This window comes from Salmo salar, chromosome 14 (genome assembly GCF_965601325.2).
Source record: "Salmo salar chromosome 14, fSalSal1, whole genome shotgun sequence".
Classification (NCBI taxonomy): domain Eukaryota; kingdom Metazoa; phylum Chordata; class Actinopteri; order Salmoniformes; family Salmonidae; genus Salmo; species Salmo salar.
The window spans coordinates 27,306,718-27,332,076 of record NC_138304.1 but is presented as its reverse complement, the minus strand read 5'-3'; the positions used below and the strand labels follow the sequence as shown (position 1 = coordinate 27,332,076).

General features: G+C 44.9%; 1 protein-coding gene across 1 annotated transcript; it reads left to right on the top strand.

Annotated features, from left to right (window-relative positions):
* The first annotated feature begins 7,928 nt into the window (after positions 1-7,928).
* cahz (carbonic anhydrase) lies at positions 7,929-14,694 on the top strand. The gene is given in 7 exon segments (NM_001140297.1): positions 7,929-8,085; positions 8,422-8,619; positions 9,196-9,314; positions 9,418-9,510; positions 9,630-9,692; positions 9,820-9,975; positions 13,665-14,694. Coding segments are annotated over 7 exon segments (783 nt in total). The 5' UTR covers positions 7,929-8,051; the 3' UTR covers positions 13,785-14,694.
* Positions 14,695-25,359: the final 10,665 nt, after the last annotated feature.

Sequence of the window (25,359 nt, the reverse complement as noted above, 5' to 3'; positions counted from 1 at the left end):
TTCTCTCAACCAGTTTCATGATGTAGTCACCTGGAATGCATTTCATTTAACAGGTGTGCCTTGTTAAAAGTTAATTTGTGGAATTTCTTTCCTTCTAAATGCGTTTGAGCCAATCAGTTGTGTTGTGACAAGGTAGGGATGGTATACCGAAGATAGCCCTATTTGGTAAAAGTTCAAGTCCATATTATGGCAAGGACAGCTAAAATAAGCAAAGAGAAATGACAGTCCATCATTACTTTAAGACATGAAGGTCAGTCAATGGGAAAATGTCAAGTTGAAAGTTTCTTCAAGTGCAGTCACAAAAACCATCAAGCGTTATGATGAAACTGGCTCTCATGAGGACCGCTACAGGAAAGGAAGACCCAGAGTTACCTCTGCTGCAGAGGATAAGTTCATTGGAGTTACCAGCCTCAGAATTTGCAGCCCAAATAAATGCTTCACAGAGTTCAAGTAACAGACACATCTCAACATCAACTGTTCAGAGGAGACTGCGTGAATCAGGCCTTCATGGTCGAATTGCTGTAAAGAAACCACAACTAAAGGACACCAATAATAATAAGAGACTTGCTTGGGCCAAGAAACACGAGCAATGGACATTAGACCGGTGGAAATCTGTCCTTTGGTCTGGTGAGTCCAAATTTGGGATTTTTGTTTCCAATCGCCGTGTCTTTGTTAGACGCAGAGTAGGTGCACAGATGATCTCCGCATGTGTGGTTCCCACCATTGAAGCATGGAGGAGGTGTGATGGCGTGGGGGTGCTTTTCTGGTGACACTGTCTGTGATTTATTTAGAATTCAAGGTACACTTAACCAGCATGGCTACCACAGCATTCTCCAGCGATACACCGTCCCATCTGGTTTGCGCTTAGTGGGACTATCATGTGTTTTTTAACCAAACAATGACCCAGCACACCTCCAGGATGTGTAAGCGCTATTTGACCAAGAAGGAGAGTGATGGAGTGCTGCATCAGGTGACCTGGCCTCCACAATCACCCGACCTCAACCCAATTGAGATTGTTTGGAATGAGTTGGACCATAGAGTGAGGAAAAGCAGCCAACAAGTGCTTAGTATATGTGGGAACTCCTTCAAGACTGTTGGAAAAGCATGTCTTGTGAAGCTAGTTGAGAGAATGCCAATAGTGTGCAAAGCTGTCATCAAGGCAAAGGATGGCTACTTTGAAGAATCTCAAATATAAAATATATTTTGATTTGTTTAACACTTTTTTGGTTACTACATGATTCCATGTGTTATTTCATAGTTTTGATGTCTTCACTATTATTCTACAATGTAGAAAATAGTAAAAATAAAGAAAAACCCTTGAATGAGTAGGTGTGTCCAAACTTTTGACTGGAACTGTATTTATTTGGATCGTTGTAAAAAACTTAAAACATGAGAGGGAAAGCGTTCCACTTCGCTGTCTGTGAAGGTCAAACTGTTCATCTTTTGTTAAACTGCTGATGCCATTTCTTGCAATTCAGAGAAATCAGAGTAGGAATCAAGTATATCTGGGGGAAAACAGCTCACTTCTTGCAACTCTACACATTTTGCCATGGGTCAGATAGCAAAATATTCTGTTTTAAAGCTAGTTTCTGTCAAGGTTGTGCGCTACTGGTGGAAAAGTCAGGTGCAGGAGAGCAGAGAGTTGTGAACAGGCGCACACTTTATTTACGCAGAGGCAATAAAACAGACAGACGCCACTGCGTCAAAACCTTCAGCCAAAGGTAAAAAGTGCAAGGCGTGAAACAGTCACAAAAATAAGCAAATGTTTAACAATTGAACATCCTCGTGAAACACCATGGAATACAGGGGAAAGACCAGCCTGGCGCGTAACACGAAACACGTAACAAAAACAATTTCACACAAAGACATGGGGGGGAACAGAGGAATAAATACATGCAGTGTGATTAGGGAATGTAAACCAGGTAGGTGTGCAGGGAACAAGACAAAACAAATGGAACAATGAAAAAATGGAGCGGCGATGGCTAGAAAGCCAGTGACGCCGAACGTCGCCCGAACAAGGTGAGGAGCCGACTTCGGCGGAAGTCATGACAGTTTCCTTTAATTCTAAACATGTTGCCATGGCTTATGACACATTCACATACTATCTAATAATAATAGCTTTATATTGGTTTGGTGATCCCTAAAGCTCACCACCCCACCCCGCCATGCCTCCTGCTCCATTTCTCATAAGCAGGCTTACTCTTCCATCTGAAACTGTGGACAAAAACACACATCTGGCATGAAAAGAGGCTAATTCACACCCCGGTCAGAGCTGACATTCTTCCTGAATGATTTTGTTCCTCAGATTAGGTGTTTTTTGGTAAGATCAAAAAAGAAGCATGCAGTAGCTGAATGGATGAAATGAAGATAAAAATGTATTTGATATCCTTAAAATGTAATCATACTCATTCAGTGTAAGTAAAATCGTATCCTCAAATGGCTGCATGAAAAATGGAAAGAGAACTAGGCTAAATACTCACTACTGAATATTGTATTTGCAGTTCTAGGTTATAGGTGCACTCATTCTGCAATGCCATTTTATGCCATTTTATTTTCATTCTATTCTACCTTAACTAGGTTTTGTTTACTATGTTGTCTTTACAGTCTATGGGCACCTGCATAGTAAGATCTTTGTCCCAGTCATCTGAAAATCATATTTATTTTATCTGATTTATACGTGGTGCTACCCCATCCTCTCTCCCACTATAAAGCCAATAAGGCATTGTCATTTGACCCCTTGCTAATAGTTGTGAATACTTCCCTAAATCAATGTGGAGTCTATAATTCGAAATTAAGCCATTCTTTCTGTGGCCATTATGAGTTCTCTTCTTTTCACTGAGACTTTGTCTAATAGTACTGAGTAGCTTTAGGCCACTTACTAAACTGGAGGGCTGAAGTGTGTGGAGGTCATATCAATACAAGTACAACTAATTACAGAGGAGAGCCTCTCTTGTATGTTAACGTATTCACTCAGCCTTTGTGTCACGTTCTGACCGTAAAGGGGTTATTTGTTATTGTAGTTTGGTCAGGACGTGGCAGGGGGGTGTTTGTTTTATGTGGTTCGGGGTTTGTTGTTATATGTGTTTATGTAGAGGGGTGTTTGTTTAGAGTATTCCGGGGTTTTGGTCTATGTTCTATGTTAGTGTATTTCTATGTTCAGTCTAGTCTATTTATTTCTATGTTTAGTTAATTGATTTGGCCTTCAATTGGAGGCAGCTGTTCTTCGTTGCCTCTGATTGAAGGTCCTATATAGAGGGGTGGTTTTTGTATGGGTTTTGTGGGAAGTTGTGGTTGCATAGCTGTGTTTAGCCTGTAATCATGGTCGTTCGATCGGTTTCTTGTTTTTGTGTTCAATAAAAGTCACTATGAGCACTCAACCCGCTGTATTTTGGTCCCCTCCATACGACGACCATTACAGAACTTCCCACCACAAATGGACCAAGCAGCGGGGTAAGGAGCAACAAAGGAATTATATGGACTATACGGAAACTTGGACATGGGAGGAAATTCTGGACGGGGCTGGACCTTGGCACCAGGCTGGGGAATATCGTCGCCCACCGGAGGGGATAGTGGCAGCCAAGGCAGAGCGGCGCCGGTATGAGGCTCTATACACACGGTTGGCATTTAAGCCGGAGAGGCAGCCCCCCAAAACATTTTTTGGGGGGGCACACGGGTAGTTTGGCTGGGTCAGGGTTAAGCCCCAAGCCAACTCCCCGTGCTTATCGGAAGTAGCCTGTTATTGGTCAGGCCCCGTGCTATGGGGTGATGCGCACGGCGTCGAGGCCGAGCATTCACAGGCCGGTGTGCGAGGTGCCAGCGCCCCGCATTTGCCAGGGGGAAGCGGGCATCCAGCCAGTAAGGGTGGTGCCAGTACTGCGCTCGAGACCGCCAGTGCGCCTTCACGGCCCAGTGTATCCTGTTCCCGCTCCTCGCACTAGCCCTGAGGTGCGTGTTTCCAGTCTGGCACATCCTAAGCCAGCACCACACACCAGGCCTCCAGTGCGTCAGCCCAGTCCAACTCGTCCTGTTCCTGCTCCTCGCACTAGCCCTGAGGTGCGTGTTTCCAGTCAGGCACATCCAAAGCCAGCACCAGGCTTCCAGTGTGTCAGCCCAGTCCAAATTGTCCTGTTCCTGCTCCTCGCACTAGCCTTGGGGTGCGTGTCTCCAGTCTGGTACCTCCACTACCAGCCCCACGCACCAGGCTTCCAGTGCGTCAGCCCAGTCCAACTCGTCCTGTTCCTGCTCCTCGCACTAGCCCTGAGGTGCGTGTTTCCAGTCTGGCACATCCAAAGCCAGCACCATGCACCAGGCTTCCAGTGCGTCAGCCCAGTCCAACTCGTCCTGTTCCTGCTCCTCGCACTAGCCCTGAGGTGCATGTCTCCAGTCTGGTACCTCCACTACCAGCCCCACGCATCAGGCTTCCAGTGCGTCAGCCCAGTCCAGAGCTTCCGACGACAGTACCTCGTCCAGAGCTTCCGGCAATAGTACCTCGTCCAGAGCTTCCGGCAATAGTGCCTCGTCCAGAGCTTCCGGCAATAGTGCCTCGTCCAGAGCTTCCGGCAATAGTGCCTCGTCCAGAGCTTCCGGCAATAGTGCCTCGTCCAGAGCTTCCGGCAATAGTGCCTCGTCCAGAGCTTCCGGCAATAGTGCCTCGTCCAGAACTTCCGGCAACAGTTCCCCGTCCAGAGTGTCCGGCGACAATGCCCCGTCTAGAGATGGCCTACAGTCCGGAACCGAGTGAGACGGCCCACAGTCCGGAACCGAGTGAGACGGCCCACAGTCCGGAACCGAGTGAGACGGCCCACAGTCCGGAACCGAGTGAGACGGCCCACAGTCCGGAACCGAGTGAGACGGCCCACAGTCCGGAACCGAGTGAGACGGCCCACAGTCCGGAGCCGAGAGATTCGCCCGACAGTCCGGAATCGGTGCCGAGAGAGTCGCTCGACAGTCCGGAATCGGCGCAGCGAGAGTCGCTCTACAGTCCGGAATCGGCGCAGCCAGAGTCGCCCTTCAGCCCGAGGTCTCCAGCAATGCACATCAGCCCGAGGTCTTCAGCGATGCGCCATAGCACAGAGACTTCGGGAAAGGTAACATTTAATATGTATTCAGCGGGGGTGGACAGGTTAGGTGGGGGACTGAGCCACCTCCACAGCCTGAGCCACCTCCACAGTAGGAGGATTGGGGAGGGGGGGTGTAGCACGGGAACCGTCAGTGACGGCAGCCACCCTCCCTTCCCGCCCTTTAGTTTGGGGGGTTTATTTTTGTGTTTATTTTTTTGTGTGAGGTGCATCTGGGGTCTGCACCTTTGGGGGGGGGGGGGGGGGGGGGTACTGTCACGTTCTGACCAGTAAAGGGGTTATTTGTTATTGTAGTTTGGTCAGGACGTGGCAGGGGGGTGTTTGTTTTATGTGGTTCGGGGGGTGTTTATGTAGAGGGGTGTTTGTTTAGAGTATTCCGGGGTTTTGGTCTATTTTCTATGTTAATGTATTTCTATGTTCAGTCTAGTCTATTTATTTCTATGTTTAGTTAATTGATTTGGCCTTCAATTGGAGGCAGCTGTTCTTCGTTGTTTCTGATTGAAGGTCCTATATAGAGGGGTGGTTTTTGTATGGGGTTTGTGGGAAGTTGTGGTTGCATAGCTGTGTTTAGCCTGTAATCCTGTTCGTTCGATCGTTTTCTTGTTTTTGTGTTCAATAAAAGTCACTATGAGCACTCAACCCGCTGTATTTTGGTCCCCTCCATACGACGACCGTTACACTTTGACTATTGCTGCCTTTCTTAGGATGGAAGGTTAAGCCTTATGCAGGCCTTTTGTTTATTTGTTTGAATAAGATGAGTCACAGTATGATTTGCACTAATATGACTTAACGATGTACATGATACTGATTGTACAGTTAAAAATATCTACAATTGCTGAACCTTCTACCCCTCTGTGCCGCAATCCAACAGAAGTGTCTGTATTATGTGCACATTGCAGTGAAAAAAGTTTGGCAAAAAAAACAAACAGTTAAAGAATACTGAAGCATAATTAAAATAGTATTTTCTTAAAAGAGACATTCTACTTCCTCCTTCCAAGATGTTCTGTACTGTGTGAATCATGGATCATCTCATCCAGCCTTTGCAAATCAAAATGCACAAAGGGATGTGTGGGCATTGAGTATGTGTGCCAGTGATGGAAAAACGATATAAATGTTGAGAAGCAACTGTCAAATATGGGGATCCAATCAGGGCTTACATAAAATGTTGAGAAGCAACTGTCAAATATGGGATCCAATCAGGGCTTACATAAAACACATCAATGTGTTTATAAATAAAGAGCTAGCTGGGCAGATGTATGATTGTGTCAAAATATGATGAAAATGCTAATTTCCATTCACCACAAGTAAATTGGTTATTATTAAAATTATATGAAATGTTTTATTTATTTTCTGATTGAGTTTTTCTGGTATAGAAATGACACGGAGATGTACATCTCCAATCTATATGCTTACTGCACAACTGGTAAAATCCCAAACGTTATCCCATATAGCCTATTCATGACTATTTAATTAACCTGCACCGTCTTAAAGTTTGGGAGGAATTATCTGAATCAAGAATCAATAGCCACCAACTGCCACATGGTGTAGTCATTTGTAAGAAAATGGTATTAGAAAGCAAATGTCTGTGTTAGCTTTCATCATTGTACCAGTAGATGGAAGCAAATGTCTGTGTTAGCTTTCATCATTGTACCAGTAGATGGAAGCAAATGTCTGTGTTAGCTTTCATCATTGTACCAGTAGATGGAAGCAAATATCTGTTAGCTTTCATCATTGTACCAGTAGATGGAAGCAAATATCTGTTAGCTTTCATCATTGTACCAGTAGATGGAAGCAAATATCTGTCAGATTTCATCATTGTACCTGTAGATGGAAGCAAATGTCTGTGTTAGCTTTCATCATTGTACCAGTAGATGGAAGCAAATGCACATAACATTTTCTTGGACTTGTAGCATTTTGCCATTATCCACATCCATTAATGAATTAAATATCCAAACCTTGAAAAATAGAATTTTAAGGAATATTTTGTATTACCAAAAACTATGCATTACATTACCAACAAAATGTAATCCGTAATTCATCAGCACATGTTTGATTTAAATCCACTCATTCCAAACCAGATCTCTTATTAGCCTAAAGTGACCAATAAACTGGTCGGTACATAACAAGATTTTCCTATTTATTCATGCAATCTGGGAAAATCTAGTTAGCTGTACTACCCTGCTGGTGAGTAACAGCACAGTGCAGTCTATTGTCGTGGCCCCTTTAAAAGTATGCACTGGAGAGGAAGAGGCGATTGCGTTTAAAATATTAGGTTTTTACGCTGACGCAGGCTGCAAAGGGACATAGGCAATTCAAGGAAAAATATAGCCTACAATGCATCACGTTTTGATTTGCATCCTTGCTTTCCTTCTTGTCCATTCTGTTCTTAAAACATTTGCACATCTCATACGCTATACAGTAGCCTACTTCTACTACAGACGCAGGCTACGTTGGAAGAACCCAAGGTCAGTGAATCTGGCATGCCTTGCTCTCAGAAGAAAAAAACATATATTTCGGGATGTCACTATAAAACGTTAAAGGAGACACCGCACCTAACATGTGTGTAATGTTAGTCTACGAACGCCAAATCGGCAAGGCTATATTTGGCAAGACTATATTGTCTGGAATGCACACGTTTTGAGTGTGAGCTCTCAACAGGGTCTGCTTCATTCTCACCATCCGATAGAAGGTCGACCGATAGAGCGATGCGCTCCACAGTGAATGAGACCAAATGAACATGGAGGTGTGACTCGGATCGTCTATTGATGGGTGCTTGATCACCTGCAGTGATGACTAGACTGCGCTAAAACCAAGAGGCCAAACCCACCCACTTGATGTAGGTCTACTCTCAGGAGGGGAAGTCTATATAAACCCGGACACTTGTTATTTCAAGGTTAGCACAAACTGGATCCTTGTATCTTGGTTTTACCATTGAAAGGGATTATATTCGCATAGGAACACAAGTCAATAATCATGTCTCACAGCTGGGGATATGGACCGTCTGATGGTGAGGCATTCTAGAATCTATTCTACATTGTCATCTGATGCTGACTCCACTTTTGGAACTACTAGTTGAAACTGTACATTTCAACAGTTCCATGATTTTGTTGCATGAGTACATTTCTTATCGGAATAAAATAACTTCTGTAAATAAGTGTTAATATTTTCTGATATGTTACTGTTCATAAATCCATAATTAGCCCTACATTATTAGGTTATTATCATACATTTACACATGTATACGTGAGAACACAGATATCATCGGACTGTTTAGAATAGAGAGAATATGATACATTTGTGTTTTTCTTCTGTATGACTCTGTCCCATGTTTTTTCCATCATAGGACCTGAAAAGTGGTGTGATGGCTTTCCCATCGCTAATGGACCCAGGCAGTCTCCTATTGATATTATTCCTGGTCAAACCTCCTACGATTCTACCTTGAAGCCACTCAAACTGAAGTATGACCCATCCAACTCCACAGAAATTCTGAACAATGGCCATTCCTTCCAAGTTGGCTTTGTGGATGATGTTGACAGTTCAAGTAAGCCTTTGAATTCATATATAATGATATACAGCTAATATGTCAATAAATTATTATCTCCATTTCTCACATGGGTTCTGAGGTGAGCATTTAGTAAGGTGAGGAGTGGAATAGAAAGGGGGAAGCGGCAACAAGAGAACGAGTGTTGCGGCAAACTGGTTACATGTTAACTTTAGTGGATTTGCGTAAAACAAATATCAAACACAGTGGTGAATTAATTTCCTTGATGCACTGTATTTGTCCATTGTGCACATAGGCTGCTGTACAGTTGATAACATTGATGATAGGTGACGTTAGAGCAGGCTGGCAGGTGTTCATTCTGAAGGTTTTAGTATCTTTGGGCTGAAGTACGCTAGTTGTCAGGTCGTTGTCTTTTGTTGTGGTGCTGGGAGCAAGCACATCAGTCTGCAGACTACATTGTTAAAAATGAATGTTTCCTACCCAACCCTATCATTACGTGATGGCAGTAATCATGTCATTTGACTGCATTTGGACACACGCAGATGCTCATAAACATAGTTCATTTTGAAAAGCAACATTCAAAGTTTGTGTGTGCCTGTATGTTCCGATCCACAGCACTGACCGGAGGCCCCATCACCGGCACATACAGGCTGAAGCAGTTCCACTTCCACTGGGGCGCCAGTGACGACAGGGGCTCTGAGCACACCGTCAATGGAATCAAGTTCCCCTGTGAGGTAGGCAGTCCTAAACCTAGATTATACAACAGGACAAGCCATTTGGCTTCAGATCAGACTTTTCATTGGCTACCTGAGTTAAACCTGACTTTGTTTTTTCAAGCTCCATCTGGTGCACTGGAACACCAAGTACCCTAGCTTTGGTGAGGCCGCTAGTGAACCCGATGGACTCGCTGTGGTTGGAGTGTTTCTGAAGGTGCAGATCTAATACGATTTATATGTTTGTTCATATACTGTTTATTTGTTTCCCTCTAAGTGCATTCTGAAAGTAGCCTGATTCCCTTGGATGGCTGTGTGAATTCTTGTTTCTTATAGATTGGTGCTGCAAACCCCAGACTGCAGAAGGTTCTCGATGCTCTGGGGGCCATCAAATCAAAGGTGAAATCGAATTGATCTTAAATGGTATTTAGAAATCTTGCCTCGAATGACTTGAATTGGTTGGGAATGTTGAAGTAAGACTTTGTTTAATCATTGTGTATTCAATCACAATTTGTGCATTCTTTAGGGAAAGCAAACTACATTTTCCAACTTTGACGCCAAAACTCTGTTGCCTTCCTCACTGGACTACTGGACATATGATGGCTCCCTGACCACTCCCCCTCTGCTGGAGAGTGTCACCTGGATCGTCCTGAAGGAACCGATCAGTGTCAGCCCTACCCAGGTACAATCATTTTATACAGTATCTTCATAACAAGGAAATGTGTTCTCCTTTCACTAATCAGCTTTATCAGCCCCAGTTAATTGAAAGAGGTCTGTTTGAGGTCAGACGTCATAGGACATCTTTTAGAAAATAATCAAATGTTTTATGAAGCTAGAAGTACTGTATGTGCGAGTACTAAAAATAAAATGCTTTCTTGGCAGTAGAATACAGTAGAAAGGACTTGTTTGTGGGTACAGTAGGTTTCTGCTTTCCATCTGGTCTTTGTGAGCATTGCTACAAAGTTTGTGTTTACCAAGAAAGTGTTTTAGTAGAAGTTTCAGCCATTCACTGAAAACAGGGAGGGTCAAGAGTTTTGCCTGTCACTTTAGATTACATTATCTGAGTGGCCCATAACGCTTATTTAGTAACTCCTGCTAGTATCATATTTGGGAAGCTTGCCTCTTCCAACGATAGCAGCCTACACCCACATTAACCTCTTTTGGATCCACCCCTTTTTTTAAATTTTCGCCTAAAATGACATACCCAAATCCAGCTGCCTGTAGCTCAGGACCTGAAGCAAGGATATGCATATTCTTGATACCATTTGAAAGGAAACACTTTGCAGTTTGTGGAAATGTGAAATTAATGTAGGAGAATATAACACGTTAGATCTGGTAAAAGATAATACAAACAAAAAAAACATGATTTTTGTTGTTGTTGTACCATCATCTTTGAAATGCAAGAGAAAGGCTATAATGTATTATTCCAGCCCAGGCACAATTTAGATTTTGGCCACTAGATGGGAGCAGTGTATGTGCAATGTTTTAGACTGATCCAATTAACCATTGCATTTCTGTTCAAAACTTTTTATCAAGACTGCCCAAATGTGCCTAATACATTTTCATGTTCAGAATTGTGCACTCTCCTCAAACAATATCATGGTACGATTTCACTGTAATAGCTATTGTAAATTGGACAGTGCAGTTAGATTAACAAGAATTTAAGATATCTCTCAATACCAGATATGTCTATGTCCTGAAAGTAACAATTTTCTTGTTACTTAAGTATAGTTCATGGACTAAATAAGTTTTTATTTCTCTATGTTGTCTCAGAAGTTTCTGTGACTGTCTGTAAATAATTTACACAGAAAATGATTTGTCCTACCATAACATAACAACCAAACGTACACAAACTACAGTACATAGCTATTGTAAGCTACTGTAAACAGCTGACACATCCCCTTATTATTGATTTTCCATGCTGAGCCTTTGGGGATATCAAATCCCCAAGTCCAATTTCACCAGCCAGCGTTTAAATGGGACCCCAAGGATGCTTGTTTAGTGAAAGCTGCAGTCGAAGGCACTGTCCCACATATGTCATGACGAAAAGAAAGTGTAAATTTAGGGAGGGCTACCTCCAACCATATGCATTGTTAAGATAAGTTAAGCAGTAGTGCAAGGCAGCAATACAGTGGGTGGAGAGAGTTTACTGTTCTGACAGAGAACTGATGCAATGTTGTGTTGGAAAAGCCTTTCACCTACATGCAGTAGGACCCATGTCTAAATCTGTGAGTGTTAGCAACCGCAGAAAGCCTTTGTAGTTGATCTTTGCAGATTGTGAGATTATAGAATGAAGGAAATTAATGCACTTTCAGAAGTGTTTCAGTTCTCGCGGTAAATGAGAATAAGTTGAACAGTGTGTCAATTGATACTGTTGCTCTAAACCTATTTTGAACCTTGGAAATGAGACTGTACAGAGTCTTGAATGTCTAAAGGTCACTGAAATTATGGAGCCGGTCATGCATATTAATAGTCATTTAGAGAAGACATTTTTCATGCTTATAGCAACATTCATTTATACTCTCTATGCTTGCTTATGGCTGTCCATCGATGTTGATGGACAGCCGTTGCTCCCAATTGTGGTTGTTGCGGGGGGTTGTTTTTATTTTTATTTATTTATTTCACCTTTATTTAACCTGGTAGGCTAGTTGAGAACAAGTTCTCATTTGCAACTGCGACCTGGCCAAGATAAAGCATAGCAATACGACACATACAACAACACAGAGTTACACATGGAATAAACAAAACATACAGTCACATACAGTAGAACAAAGGAAAACAAAAAGTCTATATTAAGTGAGTGCAAATGAGGTAAGTTAAGGCAATAAATAGGCCATGGTGGCGAAGTAATTACAATATAGCAATTAAACACTGGAATGGTAGATGTGCAGAAGATGAATGTGCAAGTAGAGATACTGGAGTGCAAAGGAGCAAGATAAATAAATAAATACAGTATGGGGATGAGGTGGGTAGATAGATGGGCTGTTTACAGATGGGCTATGTGCAGGTGCAGTGATCTGTGAGCTGCTTTGACAGCTGGTGCTTAAAGCTGGTGAGGGAGATATGAGTCTCCAGCTTCAGAGATTTTTGCAGTTCATTCCAGTCATTGGCAGCAAAGAACTGGAAGGAAAGGCAGCCAAAGGAGGAATTGGCTTTGGGGGTGACCAGTGAGATATACCTGCTGGAGTGCATGCTACGAGTGGGTGCTGCTATGGTGACCAGTGAGCTGAGATAAGGCGGGGCTTTACCTAGCAGAGACTTGTAGATGACCTGTAGCCAGTGGGTTTGGCGACGAGTATGAAGCGAGGGCCAACCAACGAGAGCGTACAGGTCGCAATGGTGGGTAGTGTATGGGGCTTTGGTGACAAAACAGATGGCACTGTGATAGACTGCATCCAGTTTGCTGAGTAGAGTGTTGGAGGCTATTTTATAGATGACATCACCAAAGTCAAGGATCAGTAGGATAGTCAGTTTTACTAGGGTGTGTTTGGCAGCATGAGTGAAGGATGCTTTGTTGCAATATAGGAAGCCAATTCTAGATTTAATTTTGGAGATGCTTAATGTGTGTCTGGAAGGAGAGTTTACAGTCTAACCAGACACCCAGGTATTTGTAGTTGTCCACGTATTCTAAGTCAGAGCCATTTATGCCATTGCATGTGGCTGTGCAGGATAATGCGAGACCCACATGGTTTACAATGAGGCTCAGGTGAATTTTTGACCAGAGAAGGATGCACCCGCTACACACAAGTGTCATTGCACACACCATTCAATTCTCACATTTACATTTTAGTCATGTAGCAGACACTCTTATCCAGAGCAACTTACAGTAGTGAATGCATACATTAAATACATTTCAATTCATTTCATACATTTTCCCCCCCCCCCATACTGGCCCCCCGTGGGAATCGAACCCACAACCCTGGCGTTACAAACACCATTGCAAACACCATGCTCTACCAACTGAGCCACAGGGAGGCCTACAAAAAATACATTCTCCTCTCTCTGATTGTGTCCTGTACTCTCTATATTCATTCAAATAAATGTAAAACTTCACTCTACATTATGATCAGTTAGACCTCTATATTAACATTGGTACTAAATTGGTATTGTTTCAGGGATTACATTTCACATCCTGCTCATTGAGTGATCTAAATATGGGATGTAAATACTGGAACACAGTAAGCCACAGACACTCCTTTAACATGAGCCACAGACCACAGTTGCACCGAGACACTATGATTCTAACCAGTCTCTTTTTGCTCTCTCTCTCTCTCTCTCTCTCTCTCTCCTCTCTCTCTCTCTCTCTCTCTCTGTCTCTGTCTCTCTCTCTGTCTCTGTCTCTGTCTCTCTCTCTCTCTCGTCTCCTGACAGATGGGTAAATTCCGCAGCTTAATGTTCAGTGGTGATGGAGAGGCACCTTGCTGCATGCAGGACAACTACCGGCCCCCTCAGCCTCTCAAGGGACGCAAGGTCCGCCGGTCCTTCAAGTAAACAGCTATGCATCACGCCATCCCCCATCCCACCATTGCCGGTCCCCAACCTTTCCCCTAGATTATATATATATTGTGTGCCATTTTATATGCATTGCTATCAGAATCTGCAGATTGTTAACCCCATAGACAAAACAATCAGTAATCAGAAAACAGAAAGGAAACCTAAACCTAAACCAATGCAGTTTAATAACAAGAGCCAGTGTAGATGAGATTATTGCGCTGATATGGATGGACAGCACTTTATACGCCTGACCTGCCTGCCCTCCTGTAATCCCTGACGATAAACCTCAGGATCACCCCAGATTAACGTCATTTAGCTGCCTGCCACTCTGCCTGCCACTCAGTCAGTCAGTCAGAGATAGAGGCCTTTTATATTATAATACTACTGGGCTTCTACTCTCAATAAGCACAAAGAGAGATGGAATCTTGAATTACATGCCTTCCATTTTTGGATTGTGTCTCTACATCGTCATCAGTGTTTTTACTTTAGATTACAGGTCAATACTGAAAAGAAGAGATCCAATTCAAGTGATCATTTTTTTTAACGACTCATAACTTACTACCTACCTACTATCACCCCAGTGCATTATCATTGTGTCTTAAAATCATGAGAGTGAAAGAAGATGTTGTGTGAGATGTCATATCATCCAAGTCCATCCATTGAAATGAAATCACTGACTGAAGGACTAGAGTAATGTGTTTTTTTTTTTTTTTTTTTATAAATGTCATATTGAAAAATTTAATCTTGAAGTATGTTTCAAATGTTTTTGGAAGTACCTGGAATGACCTTTAAGCCTTGCCTATAATTATTGTTAAACCTTAAAATGGGAATGGAAGGTTTGTGTGATTCGTTCATGTCAAATTTGATGGATGGGAATTTGATCAGTGAAATAAATGGTATAACCGTACCTACATGTGCATCCTGTGTTTATTTGCAATATTTTAGATATATTGAATGACCACACTACAGAAATGTAAGCTGTGTGGGATCAGCCTTACCCAGATAGGGAGCCAGAGACCCCACTGTTGATGGTCAGGCATCCCCATTTTAAGTACAGATAGAAGGCCTCTTTTGCAGTCATGTGCCCTTAACATGGGACTATTTACCTTTGGTTCATCAATCAAGTTGTGTGGTACAAACAACATTCACTTCAAAATAAATTCCTTTACGTCAATAAGAAACCTATATAATTAAAACAATATTTACTATTTCCTCAGTTCTTTGTATTTTATGTCAATACTGTCCGGGTGAGGGTTATAGTCACACTCAAATTTGAAGGAAAGAAAAAAGGAAAACAAGTAAACACTTCTTTGTTTGCCACTGCCGCAGCGATGACAGAAGAGTTGGATGCCAGTTCACATCTCATTACTGCTTTGAGACATGGCTGATTGCTTGTTGTCTATGTTCATGCTTATGTAAGCCGTTCTGTGTTTGTGGGTGCCTTTGCCAGGCAGGCACCCTTTGTCAGTGAATTTCTCTGGATCATTATAGGTACAGTCAGCTCATCGCCCCATCCATGCTCTGATGGAAGGTACAAAAGCCCACTTTAAGATTGTGGAGCTCTGGTAATACCATTTCTGTAAATCATTTTTGAGACCATATTTCAGGTTGATAATTCAATATCAGTTAGTATCTACAGTACCAGTCAAAGGTTTGGACACACCAACTTATTCAAGGGTTTTTATTTATTTTGACTATTTTCTACATTGTAGAATAATAGTGAAGACATCAAAACTATGAAATAACACATATGGAATCATGTAGTAACAAAAAAGTGTTAAACAAATCAAAATATATTTTAAATTTGAGATTCTTCAAAGTAGCCACCCTTTGCCTTGATGACAGCCTTGCACACTCTTGGAATTCTCTTAACGAGCTTCATGAGGTAGTCACCTAGAATGCATTTCAATTAACAGGTGTCCCATGTTAAAAGTTAATTTGCGAAATGTCTTTCCTTCTTAATGCGTTTGAGCCTATCAATTGTGTTGTGTCAAGGTAGGGTTGGTATACAGAAGATAGCCGATTTGGTAAAAGATAAAGTCCATATTATGGCAAGAACAGCTCAAATAAGCAAAGAGAAATTACAGTCTATCATTACTTTAAGACATGTAGGTCAGTCAGTACGGAAAATGTCAAGAACTTTGAAAGTTTCTTCAAGTGCAGTCGCAAAACCATCAAGCGCTATGATGAAACTAGCTCTCATGAGGACCGCCACAGGAAAGGAAGACCCAGAGTTACCTCTGCTGCAGAGGATAAGTTCACTAGAGTTACCAGCCTCAGAAATTGCAGCCCAAATTAATGCTTCACAGAGTTCAAGTAACAGACACATCTCAACATCAACTGTTCAGAGGAGACTGCGTGAATGTCACGCTTGTCGTTGGAAATGGAGGACCAAAACGCAGCAGGTATGTGCAGGCTCATCTTGACTTTTATGAACTATTAAAATGAACACCCAAAATAACAAACATAATTATGATCGACAAAAAACAGTCTGGTAAGGCCCAAGGCTACACACAGAACAATCACCCACAAATCACACACAAACACACCCTAATATATGGGACTCTCAATCAAAGGCAGATAGACAACACCTGTCTTCAACTGACAGTCCCAACCCCAATTAACCAAACATAGAAACACACACACCAGACTAACCATAGAATACAAGCACATAGACCATCAACCAAAAACCCGGAAATACTAAATCAAACACCCTTTACACAAACACACCACCCCGAACCACATAAAACAAATACCCTCTGCCACGTCCTGACCAAACTACAAAAACAATTAACCTTATACTGGCCAGGACGTGACAGTACCCCCCCCCCCTTTAAAGGTGCTACCCCAGAAGCACCTTAACAAAAAATAACCCCAAGCAACACCAAAAAAAAAATCCCCTTTTCTAAAGGGAGGGAAGGGAGGGTGGCTGCCGTCAACGACGGCACTGTGCTACACCCCCCCTCCCCAACCCACCTGTTTCTGGAGGTGGCTCCGGCTCAGGCCGTTCCAGGCTGTCGGGGCAGTCGGGCCACTCTGGCATCGCCGGGGGGCAGTCGGGCATCGCCGGGGGGCAGTCGGGCCAGTCTGGCAGTTCGGGACAGTCGGGCCAGTCTGGGCACAGTCTGGGCACTCGGGACAGTCTGGCCACTCGGGACAGTCTGGCCACTCGGGACAGTCTGGCCACTCGGGACAGTCTGGCCACTCGGGACAGTCTGGCCACTGGGGACAGTCTGGACAGTCTGGCCACTGGGGACAGTCTGGACAGTCTGGCCACTGGGGACAGTCTGGGCAGTCTGGCCACTGGGGACAGTCTGGGCAGTCTGGCCACTGGGGACAGTCTGGGCAGTCTGGCCACTGGGGACAGTCTGGGCAGTCTGGCCACTGGGGACAGTCTGGGCAGTCTGGCCACTGGGGACAGTCTGGGCAGTCTGGCCACTGGGGACAGTCTGGGCAGTCTGGCCACTGGGGACAGTCTGGGCAGTCTGGCCACTGGGGACAGTCTGGGCAGTCTGGCCACTGGGGACAGTCTGGGCAGTCTGGCCACTGGGGACAGTCTGGGCAGTCTGGCCACTGGGGACAGTCTGGGCAGTCTGGCCACTGGGGACAGTCTGGGTAGTCTGGCCACTGGGGACAGTCTGGCCACTCGGGACAGTCTGGCCACTCGGGACAGTCTGGCCACTCGGGACAGTCTGGCCACTCGGGACAGTCTGGCCACTCGGGACAGTCTGGCCACTCGGGACAGTCTGGCCACTCGGGACAGTCTGGCCACTCGGGACAGTCTGGCCACTCGGGACAGTCTGGGCAGTCTGGCCACTCGGGACAGTCTGGGCAGTCTGGCCACTCGGGACAGTCTGGGCAGTCTGGCCACTCGGGACAGTCTGGGCAGTCTGGCCACTCGGGACAGTCTGGGCAGTCTGGCCACTCGGGACAGTCTGGGCAGTCTGGCCACTCGGGACAGTCTGGGCAGTCTGGCCACTCGGGACAGTCTGGGCAGTCTGGCCACTCGGGACAGTCTGGGCAGTCTGGCCACTCGGGACAGTCTGGGCAGTCTGGCCACTCCGGCAGTTCAGCGCAGTCTGGCCACTCCGGCAGTTCAGCGCAGTCTGGCCACTCCGGCAGTTCAGCGCAGTCTGGCCACTCCGGCAGTTCAGCGCAGTCTGACCTCTCTGGCGACTGTTGACTGGCGGGCAGCTCTGGTGACGACTGTTGACTGGCGGGCAGCTCTGGTGACGACTGTTGACTGGCGGGCAGCTCTGGTGACGACTGTTGACTGGCGGGCAGCTCTGGTGACGACTGTTGACTGGCGGGCAGCTCTGGTGACGACTGTTGACTGGCGGGCAGCTCTGGTGACGACTGTTGACTGGCGGGCAGCTCTGGTGACGACTGTTGACTGGCGGGCAGCTCTGGTGACGACTGTTGACTGGCGGGCAGCTCTGGTGACGACTGTTGACTGGCGGGCAGCTCTGGTGACGACTGTTGACTGGCGGGCAGCTCTGGTGACGACTGTTGACTGGCGGGCAGCTCTGGTGACGACTGTTGACTGGCGGGCAGCTCTGGTGACGACTGTTGACTGGCGGGCAGCTCTGGTGACGACTGTTGACTGGCGGGCAGCTCTGGTGACGACTGTTGACTGGCGGGCAGCTCTGGTGACTGTTGACTGGCGTGGCTGGGTTGACGCACTTGTAGCCTGGTGCGTGGTGCTGGTACTGGGTTTACCAGATTATGTACACGCACCTCCAGGCTAGTGCGGGGAGCGGGAACAGGACGAGTCGGACTGGGTTGACGCACTTCCGGGTCCGCACGAGAGACAGGAGCTGGAAACCCAGGGCTATGGAGGCGCACAGTCGGTCTCGATCTTACCTCCTGCACAACCCGTCTTGGCTGGATGGAACTAGTAGCCCTGTACGAGCGGGGTGCTCGTACAGGGCAGACTGGGCTGTGCAGGGGCCTGATGGTAGCCGTGCGTAGAGCGGGAGTTGGGTAGCCTGGTCCTCGGAGGCGTACCGGCGGCCAGATGCGCTGCGCAGGCATCCTCCTACCAGGCTGGATGCCCGCTCTAGCACGGCACCTGCGAGGGGCTGGAATAACGCGCACCGGACTGTGCGTGCGTATGGGTGAAATAGTGCGCTCCTCAGCGAAACATATCGCTCTCCACCCCATACGCTCCTCCATATAACCACGGGTAGCTGGCTTCCGGCTCTTCTTACGCCTAGCCAAACTACCCGTGTGCCCCCCCCAAAAAAAAATTATTGGGGGTGCCTCTCGTGCTTCTCCCTCAGCGCGTCCATGGCCTCGTACCTACGCCTCTCTGCCTTGGCTGCCTCAATTTCCCACTGCGGGCGGCGATAATCCTCAGCCTGGTGCCAAGGTCCGGCCCCGTCCAGAACTTCCTCCCAGGTCCACTTCTCCCGCCAGTCCAACTCGAATTCCCTGTGCTCCTTCTTCTGCTGCTTGGTCCTTGAGTGGTGGGTGATTCTGTCACGCTTGTCGTTGGAAATGGAGGACCAAAACGCAGCAGGTATGTGCAGGCTCATCTTGACTTTTATTAACTATCAAAATGAACACCCAAAATAACAAACATAATTATGATCGACAAAAACAGTCTGGTAAGGCCCAAGGCTACACACAGAACAATCACCCACAAATCACACACACAAACACACCCTAATATATGGGACTCTCAATCAAAGGCAGATAGACAACACCTGCCTTCAACTGAGAGTCCCAACCCCAATTAACCAAACATAGAAACACACACACCAGACTAACCATAGATTACAAACACATAGACCATCAACCAAAAACCCGGAAATACTAAATCAAACACCCTTTACACAAACACACCACCCCGAACCACATAAAACAAATACCCTCTGCCACGTCCTGACCAAACTACAAAAACAATTAACCTTATACTGGCCAGGACGTGACAGTGAATCAGGCTTTAATGGTCGAATTGCAGCAAAGAAACCACTACTAAAGGACACCAATAAAAAGAAGAGACTTTCTTGGGCCAAGAAACACGAGCAATGGACATTAGAACGGTGGAAATCTGTTCTTTGGTCTGGTGAGTCCAAATATAAGATTTTTGGTTCCAACCGCCGTGTCTTTGTGAGACGCAGAGTAGGTGAACGGATGATCTCTGCATGTGTGGTTCCCACCATGAAGCATGGAGGAGGAGGTGTGATGGTGTGGGGGTGCTTTGCTGGTGACACTGTCAGTGATTTATTTAGAATTCAAGGTACACTTAACCAGCATGGCTACCACAGCATTCTGCAGCGATATGCCATCCCGTCTGGTTAGCGCTTAGTGGGACTATCTGTCACGACTCCTACCGAAGGTAGCTCCCCTTCCTGCTCGGGTGGTGCTTGGCAGGCGTCGTCACCGGCCTACTAGCTGCCACTGATTCCTTTTTTTCCCCTTTCTGTTTATTTTTTTCACCTCTTTTGTATTAGGCTGATTAGTCGGGTTATTTTAGCCAGTAGGCCCGCCTGCTCTGTGTGCGGGATTGTTTGTGTGTTACATCTGTGCACGCTCGTGTCTCAGGTGTTTCGGTCGTGGGTTTTCTCCGGACTGTTTCAGTCCCCAGTGTTTGGGGCATTTGTTTTGTGTGCTCCCTGTATCTTAATGGGGTGGCTTATGTTCGCCGTCTGTGCAAATAAAGCACTACCCTGTACTCTCTGCTTCCTGCGCCTGACTTCGCACCCACTACACCCAGAGCCTTACACTATCATTTGTTTTTCAATAGGACAATGACCAAACACACCTCCAGGCTGTGTAAGAGCTATTTGACCAAGAAGGAGAGTGATGGAATGCTGCATCAGATGATCTGGCCTCAACAATCACCCGACCTCAATCAAATTGAGATGGTTTGGGATGAGTTGGACCGCAGAGTGAAGGAAAATCAGCCAACAAGTGCTCAGTATATGTGGGAACTCCTTCAAGACTGTTGGAAAAGCATTCCGGGCGAAGCTGGAGAATGCCAAGATTGTGCAAAGCTGTCATCAAGGCAAATATGGTGGCTACTTTGAAGAATCTCAAATATAAAATATATTTTGATTTATTGAACACTTTTTTGCTTAATACATGATTCCACATGTGGTATTTCATAGTTTTGATGTCTTCACTTTTATTTTACAATGTAGAAAATAGTAAAACTAAAGAAAAACCCTTGAATGAGTAAATGTGTCCAAATTTTTGACTGGTACTGTATGCATAACCAACCACAGCAAAATAATATATGCAATGAATATACAAATGTTTTTTGCCCATCCATAACAGAAATGATCTGTGTGCCCCAATTGCATCATGGTTTATTACTAGTAATGTACCTGTCTCCACACTGATTTGTTTACAACGTTTGAGCTGGTGAAATTAAATCTGTCTCTATGTAGAGGAATGAGGATGAGAATGCTTCCCAGAGAACAGAAATGTAGAGATAAGATGAGTGGTGTATGGGGAAGGGAGGAGAATGGGAGGGAATGGAGGGAATCGAGGAGAGAGAGTAAATGGAATCATTGAGAGCATGTACAGAGAGAATAAAGCATAGAGAATATATTTGAAATAAAGAGATAGAGGAGTGTCAGACAGTATGGATAAAATGAGAATGTTGGGTATGTGTGAATGCAGAACTGAAAATAGGAATTGGCAGATAAAAAGAGATTTCAAGGTTTTCAAATCAAACATTATTTGTCACATGCGCCGAATACAAGAAGTTGTAGACCTTACCGTGAAGCCCTTAAAGCCCTTAACCAACAGTGACTATGCATAGATAATAAACAGCGCGTAGCAGCAGTGTACATAACAAATAGGGGGGTCAATGTAATAGTCCAGTGGCCATTTGATTAATTGTTCAGCAGTCTTATTGCTTGGGGGTAGAAGCTGTTAAGGAGCCTTTTGGTCCTAAAGTGGCACTCTGGTACCGCCTGCTGCGCGGTAGCAGAGAAAACAGTCTATGACTTGGGTGACTGGAGTCTCTGGCAATTTTATGGGCTTTCCTCTGACACCTCCTATTATATAGGTCCTGGATGCAGAAAGCTTGGCCCCAGTGATGACTGTCTTGGTGTGTTTGGACCATGATAGTTTGTTGGTGATGTGGACATCAAGGAACTTGAAACTCTCGACCCGCTCCACTACAGCCCCATCAATGTTAATGGGGGCCTGATCGACCCGCCTTTTCCTGTAGTCCACAATCAGCTCCTTTGTATTGGTCACATTGATGGAGAGGTTGTTGTCCTGGCACCACACTGCCAGTTCTCTGACCTCCTCCCTATAGGCTGTCTCATCGTTGTTGGTGATCAGGCCTACCACTGTTGTGTCATCAGCAAACTTAATGACGGTGTTGGAGTCGTGTTTGGCCACGCAGTCGTGGGTGAACAGGGAGTACAGGAGGGGACTAAGTACACACCCCTGAGGGGCCCCAGTGTTGAGGATCTGCGTGGCAGACATGTTGTTGCCTACCATTACCACCTGGGGGTGGACCGTCAAGAAGTTCAGGATCCAGTTGCAGAGGGAGAGTCCTTAGCTTAGGGATGAGCTTCGAGGGCACTATGGTGTTGAACGCTGAGCTGTAGTCAATGAACAGCATTCTCACATAGGTGTTCCTTTTGTCCAGGTTGGAAAGGGCAGTGTGGAGTGCGATTGAGATTGGGTCATCTGTGGATCTGTTGGGGTGGTATGCGAATTAGAGTGGGTCTAGGGTATCCGGGAGGATGCTGTTGATGTGAGCCAGCCTTTCAAAGCACTATATGGCTACTGACGTGAGTGCTACGGGGCGGTAATCATTTAGGCAGGTTACCTTCGCTTCATTAGGCACAGGGAATATGGTGGTCTGCTTGAAACATGTAGGTATTACAGACTCAGTCAGGGAGAGGTTGAAGATATCAGTGAAGACATTTTCCAGTTGGTCCCTGCATGCTTTGAGTACATGTCCTGGTAACCCATCTGGCCTTGCGGCTTTGTGAAAGTTTAAAGGTCTTGCTCACATCGGCTACTGAGAGCATTATCACACTCATTCAGAATAGCTGGTGCTCTTGTGCATGCTTCAGTGTTGCTTGCCTCGAAGCTCGCATAAAAGGCATTTAGCTCGTCTGGTAGGCTCGTGTCACTGGGCAGCTCGCATCTGGGTTTCCCTTTGTAGTCCATAATAGTTTTCAAGCCCTGCCACATCCAACGAGCGTCAGAACCGGTGTAGTAGGATTCAATCTTAATCCTGTATTGACACTTTGCTTGTTTAATGGTTCGTCTGAGGGCATAGCGAGATTTCTTATAAGCATCCGGATTAGTGTCCCGTTCCTTGAAAGCGGCAGCTATAGCCTTTAGCTCAATGCGGATGTTGCATGGCTTCTGGTTGGGAAATGTATGTACGTCACTGTGGGGACGACGTCGTCAATTTTATTTTCCAATGATTGCATGTTAGCAAGTAGGACGGATGGCAGTGGGAGTTTACTCGCTAGCCTACAGATTCTCAGAAGGCAGCCCGATCTGCATTCTCTTTTCCTTCTTTCTTTTTTTCATGCAAATGACGGGGATTTGCGCCTGTTCCCAGGAGAGCAGTATATCCTTCTCGTCGGACTCGTTAAAGGAAAAAGCTTCTTCCAGTTTGTGGTAAGTAATCGCTGTTCTGTTGTCCAGAAGTTATTTTCGGTCATAATAGATGGTAGCAGCAACATTATGTGCAAAATAAGTTAGAAAATAAATTACAAACAATGCTAAAAAACTAACGAAATAGCACAATTGGTTAGGAGCATGTAAAACGTCAGCGTATTAAGGTGTCATAATACCCCTCAAACCTAGAGGTCAAACAGGGAAACAGGGAAATCTTGACAATGCACCATCTTTTCCTCTACCCTGATTTCATGAGGGCAATATAGACAGAAACAGATTGAGAGGAGGAATCTCTATACTATCTTAACTTTCAGTGCTTACTACCCACAAATTTGAGCCTCAGTTTAGATGTTAATTAATGTTAATAGTTAGATGTTAACTGCAGGTTTCTGTACAGTATGTGGCCATTTAGCAAATCAGTAATCAGCTGTATGAGATGCATTTTATAAGATTCACAGTGATCATTACACTGTATAAGGTTGAGTTTGATTAACACAAAAGTTGTAAAGCTAAAAGAAGATGAGATAGAGCCAAATAAGGTGAGTAAAATGTACAAATGAGCAAGACAACAGACTTTAAACTTGAGCTGCCAAGATACAAACTTGATTAAATAAAAAGTAGTCTGATTCAGGGCTTTTTTCTAGCAGTAGCCACTAGCCAGTGCCGAACAGACGTGCCATTGAGTTCAGTAAGGGATTTAATTAAAAATAAAGATCAGATTCAGTTTCTTACAAGTAGATTGAAATTAACTAGAAGGAATTTATTCATCTTTATTAATCTTCACATGGCACATATGCCTACACTTATTTAGAAATGTTCATGCAAGTTTCCAAACTACAAACACATTGTCCAGATCAAAGGTGGCACCACCAACCTGGTCTCAGAGTATTTCATATTATTCTGTATGTAAATGTAAGACACCCCATTTAGTATGATATGTTATATTTTGAATCATATGTACTAATTTGTGGATGTCCATCACCCATTTCATATGATATTTTATAAATTAAAATTCGTACGAATTTGCAAAACCTACAATATGTTATGAATTTGTAAAACATACAATATGTTTAGGATTTTTTTTTAAACATTTGCTATGTTACGAATTCCAGCTAGGTGGCTAGGTGGCTAATGCTAGCTAGCTGGCTAGGGGCTAGGGTTAAGGTTAGGGTTAAGTTTAGGAGTTAGCGTGCTAGAGGCGTCAATACAGACCTGGGTTCAATCACAGGCTGTATCCCAACCGGCTGTGATCGGGAGTCCCAGGGGGGTGCACAATTGGCCCACCATTGTCCGGGTTTGGGGAGGGTTTGGCCGGGGGGGGCTTTACTTGGCTCATCGCGCTCTAGTGACTCCTTGTGGCGGGCCGGGCGCCTGCAGGCAGACCTCAGTCCCCAGTTGAACGGTGTTTCCTCCGACACATTGGTGCGGCAGGCTTCCGGGTTAAGCGGGTGGGTGTTAAGAAGCACGGTTTGGCGGGTCATGTTTCAGAGGACTCATGACTCGACCTTTGCCTCCCGAGCCCGTTGGGGAGTTGCAGTGATGAGACAAGATTGAAATTGGGGAGAAAAAGAAAGGCAAAATACATAAATAAATAAATAAATAATAATAAGTTAGTTTAAAGGGTTAAAGGTTAGGGTTAAGGGAAGGGTTAGCTAAAAGGGTTAAGGTTAGGGGAAGGGTTAGCTAAAACAGTTAAGGTTAGGGGAAGGGTTAGCTAAAAGGGTTAAGATTATGGGAAGGGTTAGCTAAAAGGGTTAAGATTGGGGAAGGGTTAGCTAACATGCTAAGTATTTGAAAAGTAGCTAAAAAGAAGTAAGTCGTTGAAAATATGGTAATTAGATAAAACGCTACATTTGTCCGCGATGAGATTCAAACTCGCAACCTTTGGATTGCTAGACGTCCGCATCATACACCCACCCATTACCCCAACTAACCACCCTGTTTTCATTTTTGCCTTAAGTAA